Source organism: Pagrus major, chromosome 13 (assembly GCF_040436345.1).
Source record: "Pagrus major chromosome 13, Pma_NU_1.0".
NCBI lineage: Eukaryota > Metazoa > Chordata > Actinopteri > Spariformes > Sparidae > Pagrus > Pagrus major.
This window is the reverse complement of record NC_133227.1, coordinates 9,604,334-9,628,575: the sequence shown is the minus strand read 5'-3', so window position 1 is coordinate 9,628,575 and position 24,242 is coordinate 9,604,334. Positions and strand designations below refer to the sequence as shown.

General features: G+C 42.4%; 2 protein-coding genes across 5 annotated transcripts in view; both read left to right on the top strand.

Annotated features, from left to right (window-relative positions):
* Positions 1 to 238: 238 nt before the first annotated feature.
* ccdc169 (coiled-coil domain containing 169) lies at positions 239 to 6,688 on the top strand. The gene is made up of 8 exons (XM_073479653.1): positions 239 to 322; positions 420 to 502; positions 675 to 785; positions 1,572 to 1,612; positions 3,902 to 4,000; positions 4,519 to 4,572; positions 5,082 to 5,158; positions 6,499 to 6,688. The coding sequence occupies exons 1-8, from the start codon at positions 246 to 248 to the stop codon at positions 6,686 to 6,688; spliced, it is 732 nt and encodes a 243-aa protein (XP_073335754.1). The 5' UTR covers positions 239 to 245.
* Positions 6,689 to 7,031: 343 nt separating this feature from the next.
* Positions 7,032 to 24,242, top strand: part of dclk1a (doublecortin-like kinase 1a) — a 60,174-nt gene continuing 42,963 nt past the window's right edge. For 3 of the 4 annotated variants that reach the window (XM_073479672.1, XM_073479673.1, XM_073479674.1), the window contains exons 1-2: positions 14,788 to 15,163; positions 16,085 to 16,434. In XM_073479672.1, coding sequence (XP_073335773.1) covers positions 14,803 to 15,163; positions 16,085 to 16,434 — 711 coding nt within the window. In that variant the 5' untranslated portion in view covers positions 14,788 to 14,802. Of the gene's footprint in view, positions 7,041 to 14,787; positions 15,164 to 16,084; positions 16,435 to 24,242 lie in introns of those variants that run through there. The other variant, XM_073479675.1, reaches the window with a different exon arrangement.

Genomic DNA, 24,242 nt, shown 5'->3' with positions numbered 1-24,242 from the left:
CCGCGTAATGAGCTTCATAAAATGGCTGCACGCAAAGCAATTTACTGTATGTGAAAAACACATCATTTAAGGGTTATTTATTCGTGTTGTGTCGTGTCAAACCGAGGAGGATGTTGTATGTTTATTTCTAAACCTCCCGCTAATCGGCGCCATTACGTCTGGTTGCCGCCTGAAGAACCCGGAAGTAGGCAGCGGTCTCCATGGAAACGCCGAGGGACAAACTTTGTGTTGAGTTTTTCAGAAACATGTCTGCGGATAGCGACTACAGCAAGTACGATCTGGCACGACTGCAGGCAGAACTCGAGCAGGAGAGAGAAATGAGGTAGGTTTGGTTAAAGTAAGTTTATTAAAGTTAACAAGGATGTTGTTTTCCACTGAAAAAATACATAACATAGCATCATTTGGCTTCTTGATTGTAGAGAAATGCTTGAAGAGTCAGTGTCTGACCTGCGGAGTACTATGTGTGAACTGCAGGAGAGACTGCACAGTGTTGATGGGGAAGGTAATGTAACTTTATGTGTTTTTTACAGTGTATAATAGCCTACATCTATAGTCATATAGGCCTACTGCTATCTGTCACCCTGAAGATGTTACCCAGCAAAGGTTTATCTCAGGCTAGCAGCTGATATAAACTGGTTTCTCATCACTGTTGTCTGTTTAATCTCATGTACCAGAAAATGAGTGGAAGACGAGGTATGAGACACAGATCGAACTAAATGGACAGTTGGAGAGACAGATGTCACTCATTCATGAGAGACTGGAGGACCTAAGAGGAAACCCCATGGGTGAGTTCACAGGCTAGTGCCAGCTCTGAATCAGTAAACTTAAATCAAGCCTTTCGATCAAGCAAGATGGAGGCTGACACATTTTCTAGCATGTAGGCTGTCATGGTGCTGCATCCTGGTCCTAGAGGAGGGGGTAACGTGTGCCACAATAGATGCACTGTAGAACACAGACCCCAATGTGAGAGGATATTGTCTTAAGGAAAAAGAATGATAGAAAAACATTTAAATAGATAAGATAAAACTTTATTGAGCCCTCACTGGGGAAGTTTACTTGTTACAGCAACTCAAGAGTCATAAGTCCTTTGCTCTGGACCCCCTACAATCCACTCAAGGACCCCTGTTGGCCAACAGACCCCAGTTTGAAAACCACTGTCCTAAACGGCACTGCATCAAGTGTTCTCCGCTTTAAGGGCACCCAAAGTGCGCTGCGCCACGTTTTCTTTACTGGAAGGGCACCCTAGAGAGCACTGCATATTTCTAGCACAGTGGGCCACCGTAGGGGACACTTTATCATGTTTTTCTACCATAGGGATGTCCAAGAGGGCGCTTTGGTTACATTTTTTTCTCAAGGAACTTACTACAAGGAAGGTTGCTTCATTCGAACGGCTGCTGTTTGACAACATGTACAGTATGCACCGCCCCTGAAGTGACTTAAAGTTAATCCTCACTTTCAACTCTATTAATGTGTAGTAGCAACTTTAGTGTAAAAAATGAAGAGGACAAAATCCTTTTGTGTTTTAATGCGTGCACACATAACGCTCACACACTCTCTCTTGTTTTTCACAGATCGATTGGCGTCCATCCGATCTTATGATGATATGCCAGTAGTGAGTGCAAACACATTCATTTTCTCGATGTGTTTCGTTGTGCTGCTGTTATTTAGTGAGTTTTTTCAACCAGCAGAGAGAGCCAGAGACACAGTGAGGAGAGGGAGAACAGACAGGACAGAGAGGATTGTACTGCCAGCTGCTCTCCATCCTCCAGTTGATGCAGGCTGAACAAACCAGAGTTTAATCACAGCACTGTAATCACGGGATTACAAACCATGGGAGAGTAATGCACACTAATTACAATGCTTTAACACACACACACACACACACACATGAATGCACACCATGCACTGAAATGTTGCAGAGTGCAGTCCAAATGTGTTTGCGTTTGTGTGCCTTAAGGCAGAACTAGCAGATGCTCATTAGTGTATCAGAGGAGTGACAGAAAGATTGCAGACTGAAGAGCTGTAGACAAACTGTGAGCGTGACAGTAAGCTAGACTGTGAGAAGAATATAGTTAGTTTGTGATTAGTGTAGTGAGTAAATATTTAGACCATGAGATTCTGAACATGTCAGAGTGTCGGCAGCTCCGGAGAAAGTAGCTTGACCTTTTCCCCGATACATTCTGTAGCATCAGTACGAGCACCGCTCCCACTTTTAATGACATGCGCTTTGGGATCACCCTTTGCTGTGAAGAAAAATGTCTCTGCTATGAAGAAGATTCACAGTCAGTGATCAGAATGGTTAAAATGAAAATGGGGTGGGAGATCTGGCCAATAATAATATCACAGTCTAGTTAATTGCAATCACGATCCACGATGTCAATTATCGGCACATTTCTCAGCCTTGAAATGCCGTGTACGCCTGTCGCTATAACTTCCAGGAGAGAACATGCCAGACATGACAACATGACATTAACAGATTTTCATCCGCAATGGTGGTTGTTTAACAATGAAGATTCCCATGATCCCACGTTATTTTGTTTTGTTTTGATTTAGAGACCCTTAGCAGCAAAAATTACATACCATGTGTTTAAGCCACAATTTTGCATGGAAAATAGTAACTATTTGGCACAGGCTAGTCATCCGCCATCAGAGCTACAGACCGATTTTAAAAAAAAACATTAGAATTGTGCTGAAAAACAATTTTTACCGTCTCAAAGTAAATGTAAACGGTTACAATCAAAAAGCTGTTTCTTTACTTTGTTATTATTTATTTTAAGTGTTAGTTAAAATATAGGCATCCAAAGTACTTTTACCTCCAAACTGTACGCAGCTGAAGTACTTCAGTACATTTATTTACAATTACATTTCATGTGTTGTCACATTGTCACATTTTGTTGACTGTTTAAAGCTTCATGTTCCTCTGAAAAGAAACTCTCTGTCCTGCCATGTGTTTAGCTCTGTTAGCTGTTAGCTCTTTTAGCCAAACACACGCCAGGTAAAAAATAGGCAGCGCCCCCCCATTGATAGTGAGTCTACTGCATCTTTTTGGATTTTAACACGTCATATTATTCTTATGTCTTACGCTATGCAGCCAGTCAATGATAGTAACTACAGTAACAACATGAGAAGTTGTGAGGGGACACTGTGGTCTGGAGCCCTGTCGAGCATGTTGCTAGCTAAAAATCACATTCATTTATCCAAGGAAGAACCACCTGAGGTCATTTGTGCAATCAGCATAGCCATCTAGTTTGCTACATCGCTCTTGGTTTATCACGTGGCATGGATCGGCTGATGATTGTTTAATTTTAGTTTTGGTGAGGTTTGGAAACAAAAGTATGAGGACATGGAATACTGCGATCTCTATAATTCACCTGAAAACTAAAAGGTTGTTCATGTCCTAAAATGGTCCAGTCACCCACCTGTAGTGTGTAAATAAACAGAATCAAAGCACACGCATTTATGCATTTGCCCAAATTCAAATGCACATGTTCATGTAACTGATTTTCATTAAAAAATAATATTATGCATAGATCATGCTGCGTCTTTAAAAACACTGATTACTCTGGGATTCATTAAAGCTGACTAGATTTGCTTGTTTTGGGAAACATCAAGAAGAAAGAAAGTGTCGCGAGTCTCACTGCTCTGCAAGAAATCTCGTGTAGTCTTCCCATGTAAGCTCAGCTGCTCTAATGTGTTTATCTGGTTATTGAATAATGTATGAGCCTAATCCATTGTTGTGCTCGTGTTTTCTGCATTAACTATTCTGTTATGGTTTGATCCTCGTAGAGTGTAACTCTCGTACAAATTGATCTGTAATTATACATCAGCAGCACAACACCTTTATACTTCAGGGCCTCTGTCTGTGTGCGTGTCGCTAATTAACGGAAATACTTGGCGGCAGGACACACTGAGACAGCGCCTGAAGCTCCTGACTGAGGAGAAGTCTGACCTGCAGAGCCAGCTGATGGACTGTCATCTCAGGATCGAACAGGAAGGAAAGGTGTGGATCTCGGCTGTTCGGTTCACAGAGCACATTCTGTGCAGAGGTTACGATGTCCGCTGGTCTAGTTTTAGAATTTCTAAGACAAGCTGCTTTAAAATTTTCAAGGAAATAAAATATTCTAGCTACAAATCACCTTCATTAGCAAAGGATTGAAAAAGATTTGTCTGAAAGGTTTGTTTTGCCTTCTTTATTTTTATGAACCACTGATGCAAACCCTTAACCTTCGTCCTTGTGCTGCTGCGACCAGGCCAACATGCTCTTAGTTTAGCGACTTGGTTCTTTGTTTATTGTTCTGCTCAGCAAACAGCGAGATATTAGTCGAATAAAGGTTTAACGTGCAGCATGTGCAGCCAGTAATCCACGTTCTAATCTGTTGCTCATTAACACTGAAGACCTCCTGAAATACGCTGCTAATACACAGTGCCAGCGAACACAGAACAAGCACTGCACCCACAAGCAGACTGATTATTACTGAGAGGGGAAAATGTCACAATATTGCCCTCCGTTTCTTTCAGGCATTTCATAAAACCAATGATGAGAGGCGGGCGTACCTTTCAGAAATTGCAAAGGTAAGCTTTTCCTTTCATTCATGTCAACAGTGGTGCTCGAGCTTCTCAAACCCACTGCCTGCTAATCATTGAATATTTATTACATGCCACAGTGAAGAATAGCTGTTGTGGTTAAGTGTGACAAAGGGACAACACAGTGTAGAGAGCAGAGTGATGCACTCTGAAGCGCTTCTCTTTCAGACCCAGTTATGATTTCTCATTCATCCTCTAGTGCTGTTCTACTTTGTTATATAATAGGTGAGCCTCTGATCAAGCAAAAATGTGAGTCAAGGACTTTCTGCCTTCTGCTGCAACAAATCCGCTTCCTGCAGGGCTGAAACGAACACAGCTGCAAGAAAACTCAACCACATTTCTCTCTCGAGACTTTACATTTGAATTAGCACGTGACAGCTTGTGACTGAATCCTGCCTGCTATGAACACTAAAGCACACGTCCATATGCACACAGTTAAACACAATGTTCACGTGTCCAGCTTTCATTTTTCTCATCAATTGTGTCCTCTGCCACAGCTTTCCTCCACCCTTGAAGGCCAAAGAAGACAGTACTCCACCCAGCCACAGAGGGCACCAGAGAGCAAGCAGAGGAGGTGAGTGAGGCACGCTGCCTCCAGGTGATGGACAAACTCATTTGAGTAATTGTGCAGTGAACAAACTATGACCTCAGACATGACTGCAGCTTTGAATTCATTCATTTTTGTAGTCTTTGAATACCAATTTGTTTTCGTTTTATTTGATTTATTGACAAGGGATCGTATACAATATTATATACGTATATATTTGAGGTATTTTACCTGAATTAGCAGAAGGCCAATTCAGTTCCCTCGTCTCAAAGTCAGTGATTTTTTTAAATCGGTTTTCGGTTAAATGCCTGAAATAAGTCTGTGGTTATCAAAGGCTTAAGATATTTACATGTTTTGTTCTGTGACATAAGATACATCATTAAACATGCCACAATATAATTATAAAGCGCTTACGCATCTTAAAAACAGCGGTTGCTAACAAGTGGCTTTACGAGACGACAGAAGTTGTCACGGACATTCAACGTCATCACACTGAACAGGAAGACTCATCTACTCACTAATCCAATGGCCGACTTTAACTTAACAAACTATTCTAACTTTAACTTTACAACTTGTAGATGTATCAATTTACAGAAAATGCGTATACACTAGTAATGGTGTAGTCAGACGCTTAGTGGTGGTGACGTTTAAGTCATGTGACCTCGCTCTAGTCTGTTTTTAGCCTAACGTTAGCTTTTTATTTATAGCGATTTAATTTACACTTTGAAAATCATAAAAGTGGTGTTCATCTGTGAAGACTATACTGCTGATCAAAACCTATAAGTATCATGAATAAAAGGTTTGCCACAGAGCTTATTTTCAGCCATATTACAAAATCCAATTAAAAAATCTCATAGGCTTTTTTAGGGAACCAGGACGATGCTAACTTTCAGGTTAGCTTACAAAAATACGTCATCGCTGCATAGAGAGCTGCATTGAGTGAAATGAAGTGCACAGAAGAGGACAGTTTACATGGAAGATATTGCGGGGGACCCTTTTTTTTTAACATTATATGCACAAGACCCAGAGAAATCAGTTTATAGACCTCCTTGACTCTTTGACCACATTTACTACATGACATACTGTAAGTAAGTATCATGTTGGAATTTCTGTAAAGGTGATTTGTATCGGTATCAGGCTTAGTAAGCAGTTAGTGTGCTAATTGCAGCTAATACAGTAATCATGCAGGACACATAACCTCAGAAGTAATCAATTGATTCATTTTAAGATGCATCTTCTCATTATGTTATAGTTGCAGGGTTTGAATTGACAAATCTGGTGTCATTTGAGCTCTCTGAAGCACTCAGATCGTCGTGTATCTGCTACATGGGTCTTGCTACGCTAATTATATTTTCTGATTGCATTAGAGGGAAGCAGGCCGGCAGGAAGGCAGAGGCTGACTCTACGAGAGGCAAAGAGAGAGAAGAAGATGGAGGAGGAGTGCGTGTGAAAGGAGGAGGTGGTGTCGGAGCAACAGCTGAGAGAAGAGAAGAGAAGAAATCGCAAAGGGGAAGCAGGTTACCCACCCTGAAGTACTACCTGAAACACAATCCCTAACCTCAGCCTGGTGTTATAGCCTGTTTTTTTATAAAGATGTTGCTCCATTGTACTTTCTATGTCCTTTCACCTTCCTGTGTCTTTGTTCACATTTCTTAACGGCTGGAAACAATTCACTTGGGATGTTTAATCAGTCTGGCATTAATATTTTTCGAATACGTTTCTTTGTTAGTTGCTAATGGTTCAATTTTTTGAATTTTTCAGGCACTGAGTGTTGTGAGGTCATCTCCTCATCTCCTCATGTGCCAGAAGCCTGCTGAGTCTGACATTTCTGGTGTCACTGCTATTTTCTTTCCAAAGCACCTCCTACGACTTGAATTACGTAAGCAGCACCACGTCCACAACTCGCTCCGTATGTGGTTCATCCACACAGCAACTAGTCACCCCCGTGCCACCCACTGACCGCCTTTCTGAGTGTAGGTGTAAGAAAACTGCATCCATATGAGATGCAGTAGTGAACAGAAAAGTGCCAGAAGCTTTTTCATTTGTGTTTGTGAAGAGGTGTGGAGGATGGGTTCGGTGGTTGTCAGCCTTAAAACAGTGAATTGAAACAATATCTCACAACACAGGACATGGTCTTATAGCATGAATTCATCTTTTTGTCTTGTCCCTTTAGCTTCATCCTTCTCGTTCACTGATTGGTCTCTAAGGGCTGTCACGTCATATTAATTAGCTCATGGATTTTGTCCTAAAACTAGGTTTTCAGACAAAGAGGTCACACGCAATGAGCAATTCATGAGAGAGAATTATGCAATACCTATCTACAGCGTTCGTGTCCAAGACCGGCACTGGCAGTGTGTTGTAGTGACAAGGGATCTGGCCCTTTAAGTAGAAGAGGGCAAAGATCGAGCCCTGATGCCAAGACGCATCGGACCAGCTGAAATGTCCTTGAGTAAGACACCCTGAGTTCTCAGCCACCTTCAGTTTGCTGTGAATAAAATGTCTTCACAGGAATTAATAGAAATATTCAGATATATGGGTTTGCAAGTACCTGATCTCAGTAATCCACCCAAAAAATTAACTTAGCTGTCCTATTGTGCTACCTTCTCAATGTGCTTAAAACAAGGCGGTAAATAATAAACTAATAAGCTTAAACTAATACCACACAAACAATTATATGTTTTCATGTTTTTATTGAACACATTCACAGTGCAGGGTGGAAAAAGTAAGTGAACCCTTGGATTTAATAACTGGTTGACCCTCCTTTGGCAGCAATAACCTCAACCAAACGTTTCCTGTAGTCCACGGTCAGGAGGAATTTTGGACCATTCCTCTTTACAAAACTGTTTCAGTTCAGCAATATTCTTGGGATGTCTGGTGTGAATCGCTCTCTTGAGGTCATGCCACAGCATCTCAATCGGGTTGAGGTCAGGACTCTGAGTGGGCCACTCCAGAAGGCGTATTTTCTTCTGTTGAAGCCATTCTGTTGTTGATTTACTTCTGTGCTTTGGGTCGTTGTCCTGTTGCATCACCCATCTTCTGTTGAGCTTCAATTGGTGGACAGATGGCCTTACGTTTTCCTGCAAAATGTCTTGATAAACTTGGGAATTCATTTTTCCGTCGATGATAGCAATCTGTCCAGGCCCTGAGGCAGCAAAGCAGCCCCAAACCATGATGCCCCCTCCACCATACTTCACAGTTGGGATGAGGTTTTGATGTTGGTGTGCTGTGCCTTTTTTTTCTCCACACATAGTGTTGTGTGTTCCTTCCAAACAACTCAGCTTTGGTTTCATCTGTCCACAGGATGTTTTGCCAGTAGTGCTGTGGAACATCCAAGTGCTCTTTTGCAAACTTCAAATGTGGAGCAATGTGTTTTTTTGGACAGCAGTGGCTTCCTCCGTGGTGTTCTCCCATGAACTCCATTCTTGTTAAGTGTTTTACATCTCAACAGAGATGTTAACATGTGCCAGAGATTTGTGTAAGTCTTTAGCTGACACTCTAGGATTCTTCTTCACCTCACTGAGCATTCTGCGCTGTGCTCTTGCAGTCATCTTTACAGGACAGCCACTTCTAGGGAGAGTAGCAACAGTGCTGAACTTTCTCCATTTATAGACAGTTTGTCTTACCGTGGACTGATGAACATCAAGGATTTTAGTGGTACTTTTGTAACCCTTTCCGGCTTCATGTAAGTCAACAATTCTTAATCGTAGGTCTTCTGAGAGCTCTTTTGTGCCAGGCATAGTTCACATCAGGCAATGCTTCTTGAGAATAGCAAACTCAAAACTGGTGTGTGTTTTTTATAGGGCAGGGCAGCTTTAGCCAACACCTCCAATCTCGTCTCATTGATTGTACTCCAGGTTGGCTGACTCCTGACTCCAATTAGCTCTTGGAGAAGTCATTAGCCTAGGGGTTCACATACTTTTTCCACCCTGCACTGTGAATGTTTACATGTTGTGTTCAATAAAAACATGAAAACATATAATTGTTTGTGTGGTATTAGTTTAAGCAGACTGTGTTTGTCTATTGTTGTGACTTAGATGAAGATCAGAACACATTTTATGACCAATTTATGCAGAAATCCAGGTAATTCCAAAGGGTTCACAAAGAGAAACAGAAACATGAAACTCAGACAAAATGATCATACTCAGGAAAATTAGACCCAATTAATAATAACTAAAAATAATGATGGAAATGAAATGCAGGGGATACGTAACATGTGGAAAATAAAACCCAATGAATAACAACGATAATGAAATAATAAAGTACATAGAGTGATAGAAATGAATGTAAAACATGAATGATGGATGTGAGGACGTATGATTCAATCCTTTAAGCTCTTTGTTTTAGTGTAATATAAACGTTCAGTACGTCAATTATCTCAGTCCAATCAATAAAAAACAAAAACCGTAGTTTGATGAGGTCGTGAAGTGGCGTGGGATCATGGGAGTTGTTTTCTTCATTGTTAAAGAGCCACCATTGCAGATGAAAGTGTATCTACGTGACTATGAGAGGCAGTGTTTCCCACATAGACTTTACTTGGGCTGGCCGCTCAGGTATATCTACAGCCGTCCAAGTATATTAGGTGACCCATTTTAACATTTTAGACTTTTTTGATGCCATTCGTGATGGATTAACAAGTGGACAAAACGTATTTTTAATGTTTGGTCTTGTTTGCACCGTTACCTTGAATAAAGTTATGGATTTCTCTGGGTTTGAACATTGTTGGGAGCATTTGGGAAAATCTTAGTACAACTCAACTAAATAGACAATAAAGTTCTTGTCGTTTTAGGCATTTTAATATATCTTTAAATATTCTGTCTCACATAGTCGTTATCGCTCCGTTCATTTAATACCAACTCATCAATCCAAATCCCAATGCTCTAATTTCCAGGTCCAGGAGACTTTTATTCGTGTTCGCTGGTATTGACTTTACTGTCTACAGTCATTGGTACAGCCCAGTGTGAAGTCTGTTTTAGTGTGTATTTTCCCTTTACAGGTCCACTCATATTTCTCATATGGCTGGCTGTGCAGTGACAGGTTGTTTGTCTTAGATTAATGACTTAATTTAAAGATAGCCATTGCCTGTTGCCTTATTGAAAGAGTGAGCACATTTACAGCTCTGCCTCTCCATTTCATGCACAAGCTCATATTAGCACAACTCACTGCATCCTGCCTGCCCATGAATCACACAGCGCAGAGTAACCAACCAGATGTCTTCAGCTGACAGGTGAACCATGGTAACAAATCACTACAGTATCTGTCAAAACACTTTGGATCGCACTGCTGCCGCGTGCCTACACTAACTCAGCTAGCTCTTCTCTCTTTACTCACCACGAGTATGCTGCAAACAGTCTAGTGTATGTCCAAAACAAGATGCAGCGATTACTGACAGAATGGAAATTATCTTTGTACAGCAGCATCTGTAATCATTCTGAGTGGGTGGGTTTTTTAATGGGCTGTGAAATTAAGATGGATTTAATTTTCGGAATTATTCCAGATGGGATTCGCCACAATGTGAATCACCAGCCCATCAATTCACTTCTTAATGAGCTCCTACTTTGTGTTTATTATCATTTACTTCATGGAAATGTGTTTTACTTTTGTCTTTTAGTGTCTTTTGTATTCAAAAAGTGGCACTGGGAGAAGGTGTCGGCATGAAAAACTAATCTCAATATTCTCTGTCATTTCTAAAGGATGGCAGATAATAAAACTGTCCAATCCACATTAAATGTGCTCTTTATGGTTTAGTTTACAAATAAAATAAAAAAGGACTCGCAAAGATGCTTTAAGAGCCTTAGTCACAAATGCCAAAATCCTCCATCTGTTTATATATGAGTCAATTGAATCTCAGGAAACTGCCGAGTCATGCTTCAGGAGTAAAGATGACCTCTATAAAGAACTGCACCCGTTTTATTGCTTGTACAATATTCCCAAGCCCGTATCATTCTGATGTTATTTAGGCCGGTCAGTGCAGTGCTGATACAAATGTGGATGCAAACAGTGAGTTGCATAAACTCATTTTTCCCTTGTTTACTTATTCAAATATACTGTATGTGGCCACTCACAAACATCAGATATGACTTGCAAATCCTTGGGCAATGAGAATGGAAATGAGACCACCGTCCTGCTTTAAAGTCCTTCACCGTGCCCTCCACCGTTCTTACGATGCTCTAAAGACACATCCATCCCCCACATGTGCTCTATTTTTAGATTAATTTGGACAGGAACACCTTGTCTGAACCTCAGTTTGTGACACACTTTGGGTCCTTGTCTGTGCGTCTCCCCAAAACAGAACAATCTGAGTTGGGGAAATTTGTTTTCTTGCTGTCACTGTGGCACATTCTGATGCGTTAATGTGCACGTAATCAAAGGAGCAGGTCTGTGCACAGAAGCAGCTGTAAAAAAACACAAACACATACTGTATTAGACCATTAAACTGTCTGATATATTCATGTAAATTCTGGATTACATTATCTGGACAGTATTATAATATATGACCTTTAAAAACAAACATTAAAGGTGCAATATGTAAGAACTTTAGTTCAAAACATTCAAAATTTAAAGGGGCACTATGTGGTTTTGGAGAAGAATTTCAAACTCTGTATTTTAATATTTACAATATTAATGAGGTAATAATAACAGCTCAGAAATATTTAATTTTTCCATGACTAAATAAAAAAGCTGTTCTGAGAGGAAAATAAGGTCCCCAGAACACTGTTTGAAGCTAGAAAGGTGGCAGGGTCCGCCACATATAAACAAAGTAAAACAGTATGAAATTGTGTTGTCCGTGTTGGTCAGTTTATTTATTCAGTTTATTCAGTCATGAAAACAAAGAGAGTTTGTTTATTTAGTTTGTTTAGGCATAAAAAAATCAGTTAATGAAGATCTTTCTCTTCTGATTAAATTTTCTTCCCCAAAACTACACAGAGCACCTTTAACTAAAATTAAGAGTATGAAGAAATAACAGTTTTGACCACATGTTAGAGACACCTAAGTCTTGTGTAACAGAGATATCTACTAAAGTTAGCATGCTAACCAGCTAGCCCTGAGCCACTTTGCACCCCAAGAAATGATAGAAAACAACATCAACACTCCCGTGATACTCCGAACTCCCAGTCCGAGCAGAATCAGCTAATACGAGTGCTAATTGCACAGCTAGCTGAACTAACAAGCTAACAGCAGCTACAGGCAGCAGTTAGCGATTAATATGCTGCCCCCTATTTGTTTGGAGTGTGAATTCAACACTGAGCCAATTCTTACATATTGCAGCTTTAAATTACTTTACATACCGAAAGCACTGACATGATCAGTCTTTAAAGGTGCAATACGTAAGAATTTTAGTTGTAAAAATTCAAAAAAATATAAAAAATGATCAACAAAACGTGAAGAAATAACAGTTCACATCATGACGTCTATATATTGAGTTGATATCTACTGAAGTTGGCAAACTAATCAGCTAGCACCAGCCTGTCAGCGTAAACACCGACACTGCTCTGGTGCTTTTAGCTCAGAGGCTGCACTGCTAACTGCATGGCTAACTGAGCTAACTAGCTAATGGCAGCTACAGCAATAACAGCATATAATTAGTAACTGAACTGAGCACCAGTTATTCTGGTGATATGCTGCCCCCCATTTGATTTGAGTATGAATTAGACAGGATGCCAATTCTTACATATTGCACCTTTAACCTGTTAAACCACTGCAAATACACTAACAAAAGCCAGAAGGACATTATTTTCAGAGACTGGGGCTGCAACTTTCACCATCACTGGCACAGATTAATGCTGGGTAACACACACACAGTCACATTCAGGCATATAGTTCATCAGGGAGTGGTGATGGAGCGGAATTGGGTGGTCTCCGGAGGGGAGGGATGTAGGTCAGTGGTCTTTATCTCTTCCACTGCTGGGAGAGAACATTTCCTGCTGCCACATACAAACAAACTTCAGTGCCTATAGGGGGAAACAAGCTTTTGATAATGAGACAGCAGCATCCTCTCCAGCCCTCAGTGCTCTTCCCCCGTGTTGCTGCTGCTAATTTAGCCTTCAAACAAGAAATAAATAAGGGAAACGGAGTAAGAATCATACTTGGATCACTGTGAAAGCTGCTCTGCATAGTTTGAATACTGCAGTTTAGGTTTTAGCTGCCTTGAGACCCCTGGTGTATAGGAGGGAGTGCGTTACTTAACATCCCACGTGCGAATATTCTCGTGGGTTAAAGATAATGCTGCTCTGAGCTTAAAGTCTCAAGGCTGTAATGTGTAGATTAACCCTTACACATGAAAATATAGACTATATTCCACATTCACAGACATGTAGCTATAAATCAGATGCGTTTGAATTGAAAATAGATCAATTAAAGTCTGAATTATGATTTTGGTGACGATAATGACCAGAGACATTTACAGAAATGTGTTTTTAGTGGTTGAAATGTTCAGAAATGAAAGAAAAATGTGATTTTTTCCCCCTTATTTCTGTTAATTAAGCATCACAGCATCACTCTTTCATTTTCAGCCCCCCTCTCAGCTAAAGCGTGTCTCCGGGGGCTGGATGGAGGGAGGGGGGCGTGCAGGACCAGCAGCATCCCACCCCCCCACCACCAGCAGCAGCAGCAGCAGCAGCACGGGTGAGAAGCGTGGGTCCACATCCTAATGAGGGGTGGGGGCGCTGAATGAAAATCACGACAGAGTGACGTGGAGGAGGAGGAGGAGGAGGAGGAGGAGGAGAGAGAATGGGAGGGGAAGCAGCTGCTGCCAAGTCCATTCCCAGTCCAGCTTCTCAACGCACACACACACACACACACACACACACTGGTGTTTGGTTATTGTTGCTGGTGGTGGTGGTGGAGCGCGTCAACCGGACAACAAAGGCACGCACAGTGGAGAGGGGGGCTCACTGCAGCCAGGACAGGCTCACAACACCATCCACTGTCAGCGACCAGCTCACTGAACTCTCTTTAATTTTTCTCCACATCTACTGGGATCTAAACCATCAGTCACTCTGGAGGTGACCGTCACAGAAGCGTTAATTGCTCGCGTGGGTAAGCCCTGTCAATTATCAACTCGTGTCTGAGTGCGTAATTCTTCAAACTGTCATGTGCGCCATTGTCTCCAGACACGTTTCTCATTGTTTGTTTACCATTCACGCCTCTGGATCTGAAGAGAAAGTATCAAAAACAAAACATACATCCCATGTTTTAATTATTAAGTGGTGTTATAGTGCATTTGTGTTATTGCGCAGCCACCCCCACCCCCCCCCCGTGAAGGCTGCTGTTGTGTGGAGCTTCTGAATATTTATCAAGAGGGGGATTAATAGGCTGTTATCGATTCGTGACTGGCGCTCTCTCTCCATCCATCTGCGCGTCACGGCGGCGCACTCTGACAGACAGTGTCGGGTCGTCATGAAGCATGCTGTCCGCTGCTCGGCTTAACAGCACTTAATCTGTCATTAGGGGTTTATTTTGAGACAGTACACCACCGAGAGAGAGACAGAGACGGAGACACCGGCTGGCTACTATTCTATCAGCCGTCCAAACCTCTCCTCGCTCGCTCTTCCTCTGCGCCTCTCCTTTTTTTTTTTGTTGTTTCTGTTGTCAAAACTTTTCACCGCATTCCTCCTCCTGTTTGCCTCCCTCCTGCAGACAGTACAGCCGTACTTGTGAGCCTCGGCAGCGAGATGGAGATGGAGCATTTCGACGAGCGGGACAAAGGTCAGAGACACGGCCGCTCCAGCGCCAGGATGAACGGGGTGCCGAGCCCGACGCACAGCGCCCACTGCAGCCTGTACCGGACCCGGACCCTGAAGACTCTGACCGCGGAGAAGAGGGCCAAGAAGGTCCGCTTCTACCGCAACGGAGACCGCTACTTCAACGGGATCGTGTACGCCATCTCCACGGACAGGTTCCGGACCTTCGACGCGCTGCTGGCGGACCTGACCCGCTCCCTGTCCGACAACGTCAACCTGCCCCAGGGCGTCCGGACCATCTACACCCTGGATGGCAACAAGAAGATCACTTGTATTGACCAGCTGGTAGAAGGTGGGTACACACAGCATTACGCTTAACTTAGAGGGCTAAACTTAAATGTGCTCACAGGACTGTTTCTAATCAACCTGGACTCAGCTGACCATCATCATCATTATCGTGATTAACCATCAATGTTAAGTCTATAAAATGTCCAAAGAAATGAGAAGAATGCTCAATACAGTCCAAATCAACAGTCCCAAACCCAAAGACTCTATCATGAACTAGGTACATGTTGCTATCATAAATGACAGAAAAGCTGAAAAATATTAACATTCAAGAAGCTGGAACAAGCAAATGTTTGACATTTTTGCCTGAACAATGACTGAAATGATTAATTATCTTCAGACTGGCTAATCGACCGGCTAACTAATCTAGTCGGACACCTTCCTGTTGTAACGAATTAAAGTAACAGACTTTAAAGAATGTAAAAATTACATTTACATTTACACGCCGGTTCAAAAAGAGACTCAACTACGTATTTTTATGGGCACTGTGCTACAAAAATGGCTAATCCTATTAAGCATACTGTAGATTATAGTATCTTGAGATTATAACACTTGTTTAATGGCCAGATGGTGATACAGACATGTGTTTCGGCTCAGATTAGCTCTCTCTTCTTCATCTGTTTTACTCTCTAAGAAGTGACATGGGATGAGCTTTAAGTTGGGCTTTCATTCGGTTGGGTTATTAGCTTGTAGGCTACATATGAAAAGGAGGAGGACAACAGTAACATTTTTTAGTTTTTAGTCTATTTATCAATGAGTAAACCTGCCTGCTGGTGCTAGAATAATAGTAACGTTGCCCAGAAAGTATCCTTCCTATGCTGCTCACTTCCTTTCTATCCCTCTCACCTCTTGTTTTTCTAAAGCTCATCTCATTTCTCCAAATGTTTCCGTCAGTGACCTTTCCTTTCCTTCCCTTTAACCCCAACAGGTGACAGCTATGTGTGCAGCTCCATCGAAGCTTACAAAAAGTTGGATTACACAAAAAACGTCAACCCCAACTGGTCGGTGAACGTCAAGGCCTCGGCGGCGGCCGCCCGCGGGCCTCCCTCCCTGGGCAGCGCCAAGGCCGGGGCCTCCGAGAGCCGCGAAATCAAGGACTTCATACGTCCGAAGCTGGTGACGGTGGTGCGGAGCGGAGTGAAGCCCCGCAAAGCCGTGAGGATCCTGCTGAACAAGAAAACGGCCCATTCCTACGAACAAGTCCTGACTGATATCACCGACGCCATCAAGCTGGACTCTGGAGTGGTGAAGAAGATCTACACGCTGGAGGGCAAACTGGTGAGAAATCCCCCCAAAGAATCATCCCGACATCATAGCAAAAGCATCACTTCAATGTCTTTTAATGGTTGTAGAGCAAAAGATTCCATTTTGTAAGCATTGATAGTGTTGTGGAGAGAAACAACACTTTTTTCGTGGTCTCAGAGGACATCAGACAGATCTTTCACTTGGTTTTATGATGGCTGATTGGATGGTGATGGAGCCCCTGGATACACGGGCCATGCATTCACACCATTTGGCCAATCAAATGAAGCCCCAGCTAGCTGTTAGCGATTGATGGCAAGTCGGTGACACTGCAAGGCTAGTTAGCACGTGACTAAGAAAGGAGAGAAGAGCTAATATGGGCACTTTAAAGGTGTTATTGATGAGTCAGCCACATGCTGCTATATCTGCCTCCTACGATTGCATTCACGTTACAACACTGCTGCTGTTCGAATCATCTGCCCCCTCAAGTGGTTGCCAGGTTGTGCACTAGGTAACGTTGCTAACACTAGCTATTGTTAGCTAGCAAACATCAATGTCGCTAACCAAGGATGTTACATTAAAATCTGGACACAGTGTTGGAGGCAGAGCCCTTTTCATTCCTATGAAAGCTGCTCAGTGGCACATGAAGCCAGAGTGGCTCGACTTCCCAGGTATTAAATTACCCGGATCTTCCGTGTTGCGAGGCTTCCGTAGACACCTCTGCCGACATAGCCGGCTAAATGGGGATAAAATAATTTAAACTTGTGGCTCTTCTATTTTTTCCAAAATTTCTTGGACAGTGGTTTAACTTCTGATAGTCAAACAAGTCATTTCGCGGGGGTTGTGATGCTCATAAGAAATTATCCACGGTTTTACAGACGCTTCTTTCACAATGTTAGCTTATGGAAAAAAGTATTTTTGGGCCCCAGTGCATCACGTGACGATGTAATTACACAGTTTGGCCACTATGACAGTTGGCTTCAAAGCCTGGGGGCTTGTTGCTAATGCTAACGTCGCTAAAGCTAAAAATGATTGTCTACATAAATATTTTATCAATATGACCTTGATATTTGATTATTTATTGCAAGTCATATCATCAATGTTATTGCACATTGCAGATTTTACTCATATAGAGATGATGTTTTGTTGCTGGACGTGAGTTGTACAGTTGAGTTAAACCAGAGCCTGAGGTAAGAGAGAGTTTCTTTTGCTGATTGGGACACTTTTCCTGAAGGTGGTTGTTTTGCATTCCTCGAAGAGAGAAAGTGTGGCTCAACAGGCTGATAGCAGAAGTGAAATGGCTAAATATTTTATGACCACACTCTCATTTTTCTTTCATGGGCCTTTTATGAATGAAGTGTCCCCGTGCACAGCCGGAGCTGCGACGAGGCAGAGCGACGCAGAGCCCGAAAGAGGTCGAGGGAAGGTAAAGATGAGAGAAATCTATGAATGGAGTCTGGGTTCCTCTCACCCACGCTGTAGTGAAGCAGCCAGAGCTGTGCCTCCGAACACGGAAATAAACCAGAGTCACAGCCCCCCTAGATAGTCCGCCCACCCCTTCGGCTCCCTCTCAAGGCTGTGGAGGTAGACGCTATAAAAAGAACAGGCCTTAAAGCGCATATTCTACACTACGGTGGTAAATGTATTGGGGGAATGGTGGTGAACTGAAGAGAGACAGATGACATCTCTGCCAGCGTGTCAGGGTGTCAGGATATATTTGTGACAGGTTTGAGCTCTCCGGTCTCTTCCTGTTTGTCTTCGTGTCATCCCTCATCATCATTCTGACTGTCTGTCTGTCTGCTGGCCTCTCTCTGCCTCTGTCCCGGTCACGTCGTAGCTTCAAGTTATTGAATGTAGCGACACATAACCACTTTTCCCTTGGCAGCAGCATCAGAATGACACCATTATTTTTGAAACAGATTGTGTTTGACGTCAAGGGCGTCCTGCCATTTTGTGTCGTACTGCAGAAATCATCTCCTAAATGGCCAATTTGTGACTCGTTCTCATGAATGTGCTCTTTGCCCTGTGGGCTTTTCATTCTTAATTGCCATCTTAGTGCTCTGTGTTACCATTTATCTCACTTCTAAAGATTAATCTTCGTGCGTTGGCTCTGGCATGTTGCAGCAGTCTATTTAATGATCCACTGTTAACCTAGTAGGAAGTCATTTCCAGATTTCCTGATCTGACCTGCTGCTAGATCCCAGCACCAGCCAATAAAATCCCAGGATCAGGTTTTCTTTGGGAAACCTCCTGCTGGGGATTAAATTCACGCTTTTGCACAATGCCCACTAACTCTGTGGTCGCCATTGCTTATGGAGATTACACAATAGATGCTGCTCTCACCTCTCTGAGTTTGGTATGGTTATGCTATTTTTAGACACTGTATTGATTGTGCCTGTAGGCATGGTAACACGCTCGCTGCCAAATTGGCTGGGCTGGGCTGAGTGCATCACTGTATGCGTGCGTGGGTTAATGCATGTGGGAGAGTTTGTGATTATTGTCAAGAAAAAGTGGAATATGAGGAAGGCCAGATGGGAAGTAACGATGAGCGAGCTGATTAGAAAGGAGTTGGTAGACTGGATCAGAGCACCTTCGCATAGAATTGAGTGTGTACTTCATGTATGAGAGGAAATCCTGGACAAGAGCTGAATAGGTGAAAGGTCTCAGAAAATACTAGAAAATCTTGTCGCAAATTTAAAACCCCTTATGAAATGTGGTTAATCCATGTGTACCATTACACACACACACACACACACACACAGAGGGAGAGATAATCAGGCTTAGTTTAACAGAAAATTAACCTAACAATCCTATAAAACTACATCCAGATAAACATCTGATTAAAAAAATGACAACCTGAATGAGTGAAGAGAGGAGGGGCTGCGTGTTAATGTCACTTCAATGTACAGTACTGAATATCAGGAGGTAATCACCTGAGTGCACACCAGGATAAGGTTACTGAAAGGGTTAAGCAGACTACTTGTGTGTGTCATGCGTGCATGTTCTTGTGTGTGTGGGTCGCTGCCACCAGCTGAGCCGTGTCAGTCACTGAGCCTGCAGCAGAAGTAGGTTTCTGGGCCTGGCTGCCAGTATAACGCTGAGTCCCAGCAGAGCGGCAGGGCCTAGAGAGAGAGAAAGCATCTGACAACCGGAGCTCAGGCTCTGTGCCTTCATTAACCCCAGTAATGAGGCCAGAGACAGTGGGGCAGGATGTATATGTACGTCCCCACAGCCCTACTCTTCTTCTTCTTCTTCTTCTCTTCTGCTCTTTTCTGCAATCGCTGTTCATTGATTTATTTTTAAAATTAATAATAACTATTTATTCTTTTGGTTTTTTGTTTTTTTTCAAAAGTTTTTTGAGAATTTGTGCCTCTTCATTTATGTGTGTGTTCATATGTATATATCTGTTTTACGTAATGCTTTCTATTAATGTCCTTGTAATAAGTGTTAGTTAATAGATAGTAAAGTGCTTACTAAGTCTTATAAGATGGTTATTAACATTATTATGTGTTAGTAAGACTATAAGTGTTAATAATAGCATCATAAAATCCTTTTATTGTTAGATCATTAGAAATGTATATGACCTTACAAGAAACCTATAAATAGTATATAAACTGGTTAAGTTTCTTAGAATTGTTCATAACTTTATAGATAGTATAGTTTGTATTAATTTTATAAAACTTCACTTTATAAAGATTAACACTTCTGTTATTATGCATTTATTACCAGTTAACTATGATTTTTCAGCTTCGGAATCTAAATTGAAAACAAATCCTAATTAAAGTTAGTAAGTTGGGAAAAACATCATTAATAAATGGTACATTTATAGTTAGTTAAACTTCAGTTAATAGTTATTTCACTGTTAACAAACAATGAAATGCCTTTTAAACCACTTATTAAGCATTTGTTGAGGTTTATATGCATCAGTTGCAATTTTATAATGGCCGTTCAATAATGTTTATAGATGATCAGTATTTATTAACAACTAACAAAGTATTGTAACTATCAGTTACAACATCACAATACACATTTACTTGAAGGGCTCTATATAACAAACATAAACAGCACAACACAGAGCCCCTTTAATACATGGTTTACATAACATTTCAGAACATTAATGTAGCGCGTCACCTCCTTTATTATTGTACAAAGGGACTCTTCAGTTCCCATCTGCAGTGTGTTTGCTATCAAACTGTGGTTGTGATGTCACAGCATTTCCTGTTTGTTGGTATTCTGGGAGAACAGATGATAATGAGATGGGTATGGAGAGCAGACGACGTGTGACAGGCTGCGTACAGGTCTGTGTGAGCATCTGATACGTGCCATTTATTCACTTTGCCCATGAGAGCTTACCCTGCTGTGATGGTTTTGGATATCTTTTATCCGTCTGTAACATGAGCAACTAAGTGGGAAAGAATATATCAGGTTCCTCCCCCACTGTGATATCGACTCTCTCACTGGCTCAGGTCTCCCTGTAGCTGATTGGTGGGTTTATTTTAGCTCCACCCCCTCTCCTTTTGAGTTACCACGACCCTTTTATTTCTCCGCAAGCTCTTCACCTTGGACACTTTCTATGATGATTTGATGTAGTTGCCTGGGAACCGGCTGTGATGTCATACAGTAGCATGGACGGATGGTGTAGCTGGGCCGGTCTGATCGAGAAGACAGACGAGTCATAAGTGGCTTAGGACACGGACATGGCTGGCCTATTAATACATCTAAGCTCTGTTTACACACACAGACACAGCACACACACACACACCGCTCGGACTGACCTCAGCTGCCGGCCTTGAGCCTCGCAAGACTACACGCACACTTAGGCACAGATAGTGACACACACTGGTTTTAATGGACTGATGTAGATTTCTGCTCATGCATCACTAGCCATTAACTGCAGGCAGTTATCAAGCAGAGCATGAAGCGATGCCACTTATTCATCTCTGAGGTTGGTCGCATTCAGTCTGGCTCATTAATGAGCTCTCTTCGTATGTAACTCATGGGCAAGAGGTACGACTCCCACAGTGAGCGTGTGCACTGGAATAATATAGATTTTTTTATTCATGAGCAGATATCTGCTGGCAAGCCCCAAAACTTTGGCCAGTCCAGGTGATGGGATCCGAGATTGCTTAATCACCATTGCAATCAATGCTACACAGGGAGGATTTCTTTAAGTAGGGGTCATGTCAGTTAACTGTCAAATATACACTATCATCATATCCTGTTGTGACTGGCGTTCTTGTTTTTAGCCATGTTAGCTGTGTGGCTCTGAGGACAGTGATGTTGTTCTGTCAGCTTGTCAGTTAGTTGGTCCACGATGGCATGAACGAATTTGGCGCAGACGTTCATGATCCCTGGAGGACGAATCCTACCAACTTCAGTGATCACCTGACTTTTGCTTTGACCACCAGCACGTCAACGTTTAATGTTTTCAGTGAAATATCTCGACAGCTTTTTCGAGAATTGCACTTTGTTTGGTTTTTGACGAAGAACTTGCTAAACTAATGACATTCCCATCAGTCTCATCTGTATCAGCAAATGTTAGCATGCTAACAATGGCAAACACGATACCGTCTTAAAGGAATAGTGTGTATAGTGAAGACCCCTCATCTCCCCTAACCTCACCAGTGGCCGCTAAAAACGCAAAAAATACAAAAAAATACTTAAAAGTCCTCTCTAGAGCCAGTGTGTGTCCATTCTGGGCTACTGTAGAAACACGGCGGTGCAACATGGCACAGGACCTGCCCCCTCTGTAGCTATAAGACACTGATGAAAACATTATTTTATACGTTATATTCTATTTCTGCCGCTAAGTCCTGCACACTCGACCTTTAACATCAGTACGTTAGCATTGTTAGCATGTCTTGCCCACCCCTCCCTTTTAAATATGGCCCTCATCATACTGTGGCATGGTTTCGTTCTCATTAAATGGCACTTGTTAAGCAGAGGTTACATGTAGGTGAAGAGTGTGGATGAGCCACTTGTTCACCATCTGCAGTGCAGCTCTCACTTCTCAAACCGCATTGTTGGCCTGTTCTTCTCCTTGTTGGCAAGGCTGAAGAGCTTTTAATATCCTTTTATCTTCTGTTTTTCTCTGCAGCCCTCCTTCGTCTCCCCACGTCTCCCGGTTTCTTTTCATATGCTTCCCACCCATTAATGCTTCTCTCTCCATATCAATTTTTATCCTCTTATATAATGTTTAGTTTTCTTCCTGTCAACAAATTATGCTGTCATGGCGTCGATCAGCCGCCCATGCTTCTGCTGATCTCCCTTCACTTTCCTCAGTCTGTCTGTCTCTCGCTGTCAATGGGCCATTGTTTTTACGGCTGTTTAGTCCTCATTTAATTAGCACACTCGGCATGCACCCCCAAATCCTAGAGCTGCAACATATGGCATCGCTCCCTCTTTCTGTCTCTGCCCCACTCCCTGTCTCTCCCTCTCTCCTCCCTCTGCCCACCTCCATTTATCATTTCTTTTCCTCAGTTTGCCTCTTTTTCTGAGTTTTGTCTCCTCCTCTCTCCTCGTTGGCCTGTATCCAGCTCTGCAGGGACTGTAGAGGGTGCTGCTGCGACGTCACTTAAAAATATTGCGTACCATGAAGTGCAGGGATTACGTTCAAAGCATTTAGCTGTTTGTTTGTTTTTTTCATCTTTATTTGACGGAGTGTACAGTGATGACGTCAATTTTTGTTCTGCAAAGGAGAAAAGTGAGATGCAAAGTCCATCTGCTCCTGCTGATCTGCTGAGTCACAGTTACTCAGCACAGCATCGTGTGTGTGTGACGAGGAGTGTGTGAAAGTGTGTCACGCACCTAGTAAATGGCGTATTTTCTACTGTAAAGTATATTTGACATTGATAATAAAAGGCTTTTAGAGCAATCCTCAGCAGTAATCCTGAGATTAAACCGCTGTTTTTGCATGTAAACAGGGGATTTACAACATGTTGTTTCAGATTGGTTTTCTTTCAGTTGACCTGTGTGTCTGTCTGCCAGCTGGGAGTGACTGAGGCACACTGGAGGTCTGTCTGTATTCAGAGGATCTGCTGCCAAATTAGAATCGATGGCAGACGTTTCCAGCAGCGGCAGACTGTTGAGAACCCCGTCACGCCACAACTTCATCACACAAACGCACACACTGCCTGACTCATGGGCTTCCTGACTCGCTCACTCTCTCAACCGAATCTGCATTTGAAAGACATTTGAGCTCCGTGCTGTTAGTCGCTTAAAGAGGCACTGACGTATCTCGACTGCCAGAGGTTTTGTGTAATCATGCCTCGCTGAGGGAGGCACTGAGAAGGCAGGTTGTAAACATTGGAAGGAACGATCTCCTCCAAGCCAGTTGGAAGGAGCATGTGTTGCGCTTTGCTCACAAAGGCCTTGATGATGTTGCACCAGCTTAAAATTAGAATTTAATGATGCAGTACAGATTCGTGCTGCTGTAGAGTTTACTGCCAATTACAGGTTTTTTCCGAGAATTTCTTGGTGTGTTTTCTGATTGCTGGACTATCATCAGAGCTAACACACCATTGTCATAAATAGCCCCTCCACAGTATGTATTTACCTTGTTTTGCACTTTCTTGCACTTTTTAAAAGATAATTCTTTTAGAGCATTTTCATTTTTATTGGACAGTGACAGTAAAGAAGTAGAGAGGAAATAGGTGTGAGAGAAAGCGAGAGTGGAGTATGACATGCAATAAAGGTCCCTGTCCAGAATTGAACCTTTCACGTTTCGGTTCAGAAGCATGTGCCACCCCAGTAGCTCGGTTGGTAGAGCGTGCCCACCTTGCTGCATGTCATTACCTCTTTCTCTCTCCTCCGTTTCCTGTCACTCTTCAGCTGTACTATCAAAT